This window comes from Trichechus manatus, unplaced genomic scaffold (assembly GCF_000243295.1).
Source record: "Trichechus manatus latirostris isolate Lorelei unplaced genomic scaffold, TriManLat1.0 scaffold00142, whole genome shotgun sequence".
NCBI classification, from domain to species: Eukaryota; Metazoa; Chordata; class Mammalia; order Sirenia; family Trichechidae; genus Trichechus; species Trichechus manatus.
In genome coordinates this window covers 2792638-2803924 of record NW_004444078.1, presented here as the reverse complement: position 1 = coordinate 2803924, position 11287 = coordinate 2792638, and the positions used below count along the sequence as shown (strand labels likewise).

At 32.1% G+C, this 11287-nt stretch overlaps 1 protein-coding gene across 1 annotated transcript; it reads right to left on the bottom strand.

The window, feature by feature from the left end:
- Positions 1-5385: 5385 nt before the first annotated feature.
- Positions 5386-10824, bottom strand: MSTN (myostatin). The gene is made up of 3 exons (XM_004385583.2): positions 10228-10824; positions 8060-8433; positions 5386-6062 (listed from the first exon to the last, which is right to left on the bottom strand). Exons 1-3 carry the CDS (start codon positions 10598-10600, stop codon positions 5682-5684), a joined length of 1128 nt encoding a protein of 375 aa, XP_004385640.1. The 5' UTR covers positions 10601-10824; the 3' UTR covers positions 5386-5681.
- Positions 10825-11287: the final 463 nt, after the last annotated feature.

Here is an 11287-nt window from a genome sequence, read left to right as displayed (position 1 = left end):
AAAATTAGGGCATTTCCAGATAAACAGAAGTTTAGGGAATTTGCAAAAACCAAACCAAAATTACAAGAAATACTAAAGGGAGTCCTCCGGTTAGATAATCAATAACATCAGATAACAATGCAAGACTAGAACACAGGACAGAACAACCAGATATCGACTCAGATAGGGAAGTCAAAAATACATCAAAGCTAAAGCATTGAAAATAGGGAAACAGAGATACCAATATGTAAAAAAGGACAGCATTAAAACAAAAAAGAGGGACTTAAAAAATGCAGACATTGATTTTTCATATGGAGGGGAAGTCAAGGCGATATAAAGTAATAAAAGACTGGTATAAACTTAGAAAAATAGGGGTAAATATTAAGGTAACCACAAAGGAATCTAACAATCCTACAAATCAAAATAAAAAAGTAGAAAAACAGAGACCAGCAAACACAAAATCCATGACAATGAAAAAGATGAAAAAAAAAATACGTAAAGAAAAATGATTCAGCACAGAAAATTAAGGGGAACAAAGAAACTGTGAAAAAATCCCTGTAGTTAGTTATAACAACAACAACAACAAAATGTTTATAAGTCCAGCTTGCATGTTTATTAATATACCTACAAGGCTAAAACTGTACGCTGATTTACTTTTTGAACCTTCTAATGTGCTCTGGTCAGAGCTGTCGTTATTACCCAATTACAATGATTCTTTGAATCACGTGGTTTCGTCTGCACGAGCTACAATCATGCACTTTTGTTTTTATTCCTGCCAATGTTTTTATAGTCGATGATTTTTGTCAAATTTTCTTGTGTTTTACCTACAGTATTGTGGTACTTAGTATTTGTGAACCTATATCAATAACTTTTTTGAGAATGAAGTAATAATTAAAGGTAAAGAAGGAGAAAAATCAAAAAAGACTTCCACTGAGTTATTAATAATGTTGTAACTAATAATGTAATTCAATGTGGAAAGATTTTACAAAAACAATTTTGTTTTTGGTATTCATATAATCTAAGAAATATTACATTTAAGCAATGTACAACTATATTTTTATCACATATTATTCTATGATTAAAATGGATAATAAACTTACATGTATAACAATTATTGATTATATAACTCTTGATAACTAATAGAGAAATTGACAGTTTAAAATATAAAGTGGGGGAAGTGCTATGTTTCTTGATACATGTTTAGAAATATAACTTAAATCTTAAATTCAGTTTTTTTTAAAAAAAATTTTAGTCTCTTTAAAATTTTCTTTAAAAACATCACTGTCTTGCAAATATATATCTGCCTTTAATGAAATTTTCAGGGTTTAAGTTTAAATTATGGTTTAAAAAAATAGTGACACATTAAAAAGTGAATTTATGAAAGGCATTGATTTTGATTTACTAGTTTGCAGCTTTGAAGGCCAGGAAAGAAAAGTTTCTGATTTAGTCAAGATGTTCACCAAGTGCTGAAATGCGTGTGTGTTTGTTCCTGTTTTTTTTTTTTTTTAATGGTATTATTTTCATTTATGAACATATTTCCATATGCAATAATCTACAACTTCTACATTATTTTCCTCTACATTATTTGGGTCATTATTGATTATGCAAACCTAATCTATTAATGTATCTATTAATGTAATGGTAAAGTTTAACGTTAAAATGAACATAATTTTGATGTAGTTCTTAAACGTTTTTACTTCGAATTCTATTATTTTCTTACTGAATTATCACTTTAACCACATGAACCTACGTAAATACATTTAGGCTGTGCTTATGATACTGTCATTGGAAGGTGTAATTTTAATTTCACCTGTTGTTTATGTCACTATTATTGCCATTACATTCAGTGATATACAGGGATTATGATTTATGAGTAACTTTAGTACAAAAATGATTATTAAGGATTCTGTATGGTCTGATATGGGAGGAGGTCCATGAAGTCCATGGGTAGGGGGGTTGACACCATGAGTTACCTCACTGGGTGACGCCAACCCTAGTAACACCACTGGTGCTTTGCCTACGTAGAACTAATAAAAGAAAATACTTATTAAAGTGATTTTTTTTAAAAAAGTAAAGTATATATGTGTATAATCAAATGATCACCTTTATTACGAAGCAGATATAATAGCATTATACTGTTAAACACTTTTATTTCTTACAATAAACCAAACCTAAAATCAATAAAAATGGAGCCTGATCATTGAGATACTTATTATCCCTGTTCCTCAGGGTCCCCTTTTTTAAGTCGAGGATGCTAATATCTTCCACACTGAGTGTGTCAGAGAAGTGCTTGGCACAAATCTGGTGCTCAACAAATATTAGCATCTCATATCCCCCTAATTTGATATTCTTTGAGAAACATAGAATGTTTTAGTAAACATAAGGGTTTTAGCTATTTTATGAGATCCATGCTGGTTTGATGTTTATTTTCCATTTCCAAAACTCAAATTGCTTAATGTCTAAACCTGATTAATTAGAAATCAGGCTTTTATAAATACATTTTATTACTTCATAAATATGTTTTACCTTAAGAAGAAAAAGATAGTATCCCTAGCAAACCCCGCTGCCATTGAGTCAATTCCAGCTGTAAATTAGAGTCTGCAGAGGAGCTCTAGGAAGGCCTTAAATTCCTTGAAATTACATTTTGTGTTATTGCAAAATAGTGTGTGTTTGTTTTTTCTGGTGAGAGTATTTCTAGTTTCCAATAAATTTCAAAAGGGGCATTGATTCCTTAAAATTTTTGTATCATGGTTCGAAGAACAAAAGTGAAATAAATTCATTTTCATTTTTGGAATGGAGTAATTGAATTCTTATTTAGTTACCGTCAGTGTCAAATTATTGCTTTCTTATTTTAAGAAAATAAAGTCCCACAAAAATGTGCAAAAACAACTTTAGTATAAAAAGGAACTGTACAGTTTGGGAGGCTTTTTTGTTTCTTTAAAACAGGCTTGTGGGAATTATTGCAAAGCATTCAGAAGATTAAAATCGAAACACTGTATTGAACTTTACATGATGTTTTCTGAAAATTCCAGGGATTAGTATTATGTATCAAAGTGAATGTTCTTGAGGTGCTAAAAATGAAAGTGATGTGCCCTTAGATTGCCATTTCTAGGGCCTAGCAAAATTAAAAAAGAACCGCTTAGGTCCTGTCCCGAGAAACATTGATCCTGATGCACATGGTGAGTTTCGACCTGTAATCCAGAGGCCGGATAATACGATGAGTATAAAGATTGGGGAGTCCTGTGACTGGCACCTTGAAAACTGAGGGTGTTTCTTTTTCACAGTCTTCACCATACAAGTCAAGGTTCCCAGTTATCTGTACTCCAGAGCCTCCACTATGTTGATAGGCCTGCTGGCCCAGACTTCTGGGTCATGTATATTCATGGCCCGGGAAGAAAGAGGCTCTAGTGTGTACAACTGAATGTGGCCCCACCCCATCACCATAGTTAGCTCCTTCTTCCACAGGGGCAACCTCTTACAGCCCTAGCTTTGTCAGAGTTAAATATGTCCATTCAAAAATTTTAAAAGTGCTATATTTTGTTTGTATGAGTGGAAATTGCTATAATATCATCAATGGTTAAACATTACATTTATATTAATTATAAATTACTTATTTAGAAATCATGATACTAGATGGAATTTTAATTACCTCCCCCATTAAACTTAGTCACTGCTTTATAGCTAAGTTACTAAACTGGTAGGAGGTGGAGAGAAGGGACCACTTCAAAATTATTATGTACAGTGTTGCACTTGAGGATTTGTGTTATTTTGAAATGCAACTTGAAAATTGGAACTCCCAAAGTTCAGATAAATGTGCCAATATCATTAAGTGCTAGGAAAACGTTGTTGCTTTCCTGTGTCCCTGTGGCATCAGTAGAACTTGTAACTCTAGGACCATATACCCTTGCCAACTGCCGTGCATTTGGAAATTGAACCTAAGAAAACATATAAATAGTTTTCAGGTCAAGATAAAGAGAAATGAAACAGATATAACTAACCAGTCCTTGCTTCTGTGCGTGTAAAGAAATATGACCTGGACCAACTTGAACAGGAATTTCACTCATGAGAACTAGAGTGGCAGACCTACAATTCCTAAATCAAACTTTAGTGCTAAACCATTAGACTTTTATAATAAAGTGAAAATCAGAAATCCAGAAGTAGTCATTATAATATAAAACTATTGTGTCTTTCAAAAAAGGTGAAAACACTTTAATATAATTTATATTGAATTTCTACACGTTAGATGAAAGAAATAATTTCAATTAGTCGTAAGTACACTGAATTTGATTAACAAATCCTAATTTACAAAATATAAGTAAATATATGCAGAAATATATTCATTATTGAATTATAAAATAAAATTAACAGTTCTTGTTGAAATATCAGTTTATTATACTGCATTTAATATAATGGAGTTAAATCATTTTGGTATGCTTAATAAAATTTATAAGTATTAAAATTGTGGAACGTTGAGATTGGAATACAATGACAGTAAACCATTGAAATTTCACATTCACATTATACAGCCATCATGAATCCATAAGTGAATGTTAATAAGGTAAAAAAAAATACAAAATGATTGTAATATAACCATCTATCCATTAACATATGGAGTTTTAAGTCCACTATTTAATGACAATATGCTCTGAAAAAAAAGCAGTTGCTTTTCTGTGATACATGGTATGTCTTTGTGCCTTCATACTTAATTTGAAATGTCCTTAGTGTAAAAATATACCAAAGTAAATAAAAAAGGAGACAATTATTTACAAAACAATATTGTTTACATATTATATAAATGCAATTGCTTCAAAGTCTTTTTATACAATATTGATAGAATCAGTCATTTTCATTATTTTGTCATTAAAAACTGCAGTATTGCAAAGGCAGGCTATAATTTTAAAATTCTGATAAAAATGAAAATTTTGTCAGCCTTTTAGCATAATGTAGTTTCTCCAAGTATGCTACAGAATTGAAAGATGACCTCCAGAAAAGTGATTCTTCTTTCATTAAAGAGAATCCATTCCCCATTTGGGGGTGGATGAAAATGCACCTGAAGAAAGGAGAAACTTATTATTTTACTGAATGTTTTTTATCGGATAAACCTGATAACATCAGTCATTCAGCCTACTGTATTAGCACCATTGGCATGGATTGTTAATGTACTGTGCCAATCATAATAGGAATGGGAACTTGATACAGTGTACCATCCCTATTTTTATGGAATTTCATCTCACCAAGTATGCTATCATACAATAAAAATTCAAGTGTTTAGGATGATTCAAATGATGGTACATAACAATCCTGCATTTTACCAATACTATACAGAGATTTTTTCTGTAAATATTAAATGAAACTGTAAAGAAACAGATGTTAAAGCATACTCCTTTAATTCACCAGAACACAAGGAGAATTGCTTTCATTTACTTGCATGTGTTGTAATATATATGAACATACATTTATTTTTATTTCCTTCTAGCTCGAAAACTCTGAAAATCATACAAGTTTTTATTGTATGATTTATTTTGATGGTTAAATGTCAACCATTGCTTATATTCTCTCTTTTAGTTCATACATTGTAGCTTGTGCTTAAGTGACTGTAGCATACTGTAGGCCCATAGCCTGTGGTACATAATTTCACAGTTTCAAAATTGTTGAGGGGACAGGCTTCCATGTTTTAGGAAGTTATGAACCTAATGTAGATCTCATGAGCACCCACATCGATCTACTACCATGGCTGGAATTTTCCCATATATTATTTGTTCTTTGCCATTAAAATATAGCATATTAATTGGAGACATCTTGGTAGGAGTACAGCAAGGGCCTGCTGAACCTCTGGGGTTTGCTTGGTGCACAAGATGAGTGTGAGGATATTTTTGTAAAAATACAAATTCACACTCTCCAGAGCAGTAATTGGCCTTATATCTTTTGGGTGCAATAATCCAATCCCATCCAAAAGCTTCAAAATCCACAGTTAGAGGATAACGACAGCATCGCGATTCTGTTGAGTGCTCATCACAGTCAAGACCAAAATCTCTTCTGGATCTTTTTGGTGTGTCTGTTACCTTGACCTCTAAAAAGGGATTCTGTACAAAGAGGAAAAAATAATCTGTAATATTAATAGACCCTGAAATACTGTCCTCAAGAAGTCATTATCAAAGAAAGAAATGAATCATTTTGCTTAAATCACATTTATTTTTAAAAGACACAGCATTAAAGAATTTTAATTTACACTAGGCTTGGTTCTCCTAGTATGGCTCAGAAGAACATAGTACCAATACAAACTCCCCCGAGGTCAGATCTATATCTTTTTAATTTTTGTTTTCCCCAGTTTGTGTATGAGACTGCCTAGTACATAATACACGTTCTGAAAATTTTTATCAGAAGGAAAAGAGCAGGTAGGAAAGGAGGAAAGATGTTAGTTGCCTCTCTTCATGCTTGTTGATTAAGTTGGCTAGATGTGTCTGATGACTCCTGAAGGGATAGGTAAATTCATCCATTCTCCATTCCCCATGCCTTTCCTCAGAGAAGCTTAAATATTAAAGCCAGAGCAAAACAGCTACCTCCCAGCGTTGTATGGATTGTAACGGGAAAAAAGGAGGGTATGGTGATGAAGATGGTGGTATGTACATTGGGTTGGAAAGAGAGACTCTAAGAGAGGGAAGGAGAGCTCCAGAAGAAGATAGGATAATATTTTCTTTTTTCTTTCACTGGAAGATATTTCCATTCAGATATTTAAATGATAATTTGCTCTGTCCCTGCCACAATATTTTGATGTATTTTGAAATTTTATTTGCTTTTATATGGAAAAAATCTGAAGAATACATCATATTAACTACCTGTTTTATAAGAATTACAAGATTTGTCACATTATCAACTGTGATCATTAAAATGCTGGCCTGTAAGAAAGAACACTTTCTTAGTAGTAGTTTTATTCTATATCAAAAATTAAAATAAACCTGGTAGTTCTTATTATTAAGACTAGCAAAAAGAATAATATTATTTGAGGAGTCAATAAAATTTTATGTTATTTTTTAAAAATTGATGATTTAGAAAATTATATAATCTTTTAAAAAGTAATGTCATTAAAAGTAGACCTAATTTACTAATCATATACCCTTCTTAACCAAGACCATATAAAGATTAAAATGATAATACTTTTATTGTTTGCAAGTATAATCTTCTGTTGTAAATTAAGTCAATAGACAGAACTAAAAAATATCATCGCATTAAATAAGTTTTCGATAAGTAAACAGAAGCCCCGATAAACAAGAAGAATGAATAACCCTAAATATACACTAGGTTTTAGAATGATTTTTATTAATTTTTATAATATATAAGGTATTTATCATCTGCTTGGCCCATATTAAATTATTTGACATTCTCTAAGTAAACTCTTGCACAAAAATGGTAGTGCAGCTCAGAAATAAACTAGGTGGCAAAGGTTAACTAGCCTGGAAATTAAAATTTTATTAGAGGTAATCCACAAAGTAATCTGCAGGCATCAACAGCCTGCAAATAATGAGTATATTTATCATGAGGGATCTTAAATACAACACATTTAATAAAATATAAGCCTAGACGTATCATACTCAGTTAATTGCTATAGATAAAAACATTTAATTTAGTTGTGATTTTTAAAGTTCTTCTGCATTATGCTAAGTCAAAATAATTTCAACACATTTGTCACCCTCTTGGGTGGGGAAACACCAGTTTTGCTTTGTTTGGTATGTACTATAATCCACTATGAAGAGTTCATGTTTTTATTCATATAATCATGTGTCATATCAATGAAAAGCACTTTATATTTCATTTCTGATTCAAAAGAACACTTTAAGAAATTAAGCACTATGATATAATTTTTGTTTATCCTCATGGAAAGTAAGAATATCAAGGGAGTGTTTCATAGGGTATGAAATTAAATACCTACTTTTATTGGGTACAGGGCTACCATTGGGGTAACATACCTTTGTCTGGCTTATGAGCATTAAGAAATTGGTATTTATTTTCTGGCATAATTCATTCATGTTATGAATAAAAATATAATAAGATTGTTAGTATATTATTTTCAGTTATCACTTACCAGCCCATCTTCTCCTGGCCCTGGGAAGGTTACAGCCAGATTATGACCATTCTCATCTAAAGCTTTGATTTCAATGCCTAAGTTGGATTCAGGTTGTTTGAGCCAATTTTGCAACACTGTCTTCACATCAATGCTCTGCCAAATACCAGTGCCTGGGTTCATGTCAAGTTTCAGAGATCGGATTCCAGTATACCTTGTACCGTCTTTCATGGGTTTGATGAGTCTCAGGATTTGCACAAACACTGTTGTAGGAGTCTTGACGGGTCTCAGATATATCCACAGTTGGGCCTTTACTACCTTATTGTATTGTATTTTAGAGCTAAATTTAAAGAAGCAACACTTGGGTTTTCCTTCCACTTGCATGAGAAAATCAGCTATAAATGAATAAGAAAAAAAAAAAGGTTACTGAAATTATTCCCCATAAAAAGTAAACAAAACCCCTTAATTGGTGGACATTTTTCTTATTTGAATAATGTATACATATGCAGTCTTTTAAAATTAAATTCTATGTAGAAGTTCATTCATAACTCAGAAAAAAATCAAAGAAAACAATTACTCTAGCTTTCCAGAACTTTCTAGATATATGTTTTTTCATTTGTTTATAAGAAATCTACTGCCTTTCCAAGGAACTGTGGACTAAGGAAAACTCTATGAAAGAATGAACAGTGGATGAAATTTTAAAATGATGACGATTAGAGAGAACAAGTGACACCGTGGAGGGACATCCACTTAGAATTCTTTGGGAATCTGAGTAGTTACACTTACTGAGCAGCTGTACCAATCAGTCTGGAAGAAGGAACCCTTCCCCCAGGCCTGAATTACCTGGGGACAAGACACACTGAGTAACTTACTGAGCCTCGGGAATTAGTAGAAAATATAGTACATCTACTGTGCTTTGTCTCTGGCATAGTTTTCTAAAAGTATAGAACTAAGTAGGTAATTATCACAAAAATATAGCTGTTTATTCAAGATAGCTCAAAAGTTAGAAAGTATTGTTTTTAGAATCAGGCTGTCATTGTAAGCAGAGACACTAACAATTCCTTTCCTTTTGATTTTCTAAATTTGTCTGCAAATAAGGCAAATCTACTACAGGACTATTTGATGGCAGGGTCTTAAAGGAAAACTATTTGTTGCATTGTAACCTGACTGCTTAATAAGGAAAGCAGTATTTTGAAACTGTTTTGAGCCTTCAGTTTAAAATGCATAAAGCACTGTATAAAGCACAGACACATGGCACAAAATCTTTCTTCTTATGCCTTCTCTGTTAAGGTGCCTGTCTCCTTTTCCTTGAGAAAGTATTCTTTTTGATCTGCATGAAAAAGGAATAGTATGAAATATATTATCTTTCAGAAGCAAAGTAGATACTGCAGGTAATAGTCATCCCTTCCATAAAGAATAAAATAATATTTTAGAAGGTTATTAAGCTGGGTACCTCCCTGGAAATTTGCAGAAGGAGTACTTTCAATAATAGTACCATGGTCAAGGTACAAGTAAGACTTTGTGAGCCCTAACATATTGTAGTAAAATCTTTATATGGTAAGCATTGTCTGATAATTAGTGCACGATTATCATATGCTTACTTCATCATTGCTTTTACTAATACATTAAATTTTTTTAAATATTTTTTCACACTCTTCAATGTAGTAGGTTTCAAAATAAGATATTTTGATTTGTGAAAAACATAAAAACACTGTGAGAGAGAGTTTTGAATGACAGTAACTCTAGGCATTCAGCAATGCCCAAATAGGTCTAAACATCTAGCAAATGCTTCCTTTCCCTATTATTAGTAAATACATATTTCAGACAACCAAATGCAATTATAAAATTTCACGTAAAGTTTTAACATTGCTTGTAGTATCTCCCTTCCTTTTCCTTGGTGGTTTTAAGCTGTGAAAGCATAAGCATATTGTATTCGTCATTTTAAATTAAATAACGTTAATGCTGTGCAATTCAATTTTTAGCTTTCTAACTCCATAAAGAAACAAATAATGCAGCAGATTTCAATCTCATTATATTTCTTATGAAATATTGAAAAAAAAAGAAACCCTTTCCTTCTGCTTACATACAAGCCAACAGCTTGTTTAAAGAGCCTGAGAATAGATCTGTTTCTCATAAACATTAGAACAACAGTCAGCAGAATTGCTGATATACGTAACAGGATTACTTACACTCTGTAGGTATAGTAATAATTGTTTCTGTCGTAGCGTGATAATCATCATCTTCCAAAGACCCATCACTGCTGTCATCTCTCTGGACATCGTACTGATCAATCAGTTCCCGGAGTGGCGGAGCTTTGGGTAAAAGTTGTCTTATAGCATCTTTGCTGATGTTAGGAGCTGTTTCCAGGCGAAGTTTACTGAGGATTTGAATTTTTATGGCTTCTATTCTTGAAGATTTAGTGTTTTGTCTCCAAGTACATGCATTACACAGCCCCTCTTTTTCCACAGTTTCTTTTTGCTCGCTGTTCTCATTTAGATCCACTGGACCAGCAACAATCAGCATAAACAGGTAAATATAAACATAGATTTGCAGTTTTTGCATGATTTTGAAATCAATTCAGTCTTTCTCCTTGTTCTTGTGTCTTTTTTTACTTTTCTTTTGCTTTTGAGTAATGCCAAGCAAAATTTTAATGCACGTACAGTCTGAGAGACACACTTGCCACACCAGTGAATCTTTTATACTGTATTCCAAGTGGCTTTTTATATTCCAACGTTGATGAGACAAGTGTCGTCAGGACCTATGATTGGCTCTTGCTCCACAATGAATCTCGCTGTCAGAGGTTAAAACCCTGTCTGTCACAAGTCACCAAACAGTATTTTGTTACAGTCAAGGGTGAGCTGATTCATTTGCCTACTCCATAAAAGAAATAAATCTACAAACAATGAAAGATATATGTGACATTTGAAAAGTTAAAGTCTATGTTAACAATAATATAAACCGCATTTAAATCTTATTAATCTTTATGTATGAAACTCTTAAATTAGAATTTAAGTAAGTGAATTTACACTTCATACTTAAAATATGAAATGTTACTTTCTCAAAAATTAAAGTGATTTTATATTGTTTAAGCAAGCATTTGAAGTATAAAGAATCTTATTTACTGTATTAAAGTATATGTAATTAGGGAAATAAAATTTAAATAAGGAAGACCTGAATTAAAAGAACAGTTAAGATTGCAATACTAATGAAAGATTTTCAGCTATAATTTGAGAAACAAGTTTTCCTGAC

What these genes read in the sequence shown, in the direction of transcription:
- MSTN (XM_004385583.2), bottom strand. Translation starts at nt 10,600, where the DNA reads ATGCAAAAACTGCAAATCTATGTTTATATTTACCTGTTTATGCTGATT. An exon ending in TATTACTATACCTACAGAGT is followed by an intron (nt 8,434 to 10,227) that starts GTAAGTAATCCT and finishes ATTCATTTATAG; the next exon opens with CTGATTTTCTCATGCAAGTG. An exon ending in GGCCAGGAGAAGATGGGCTG is followed by an intron (nt 6,063 to 8,059) that starts GTAAGTGATAAC and finishes CTCTTTGTACAG; the next exon opens with AATCCCTTTTTAGAGGTCAA.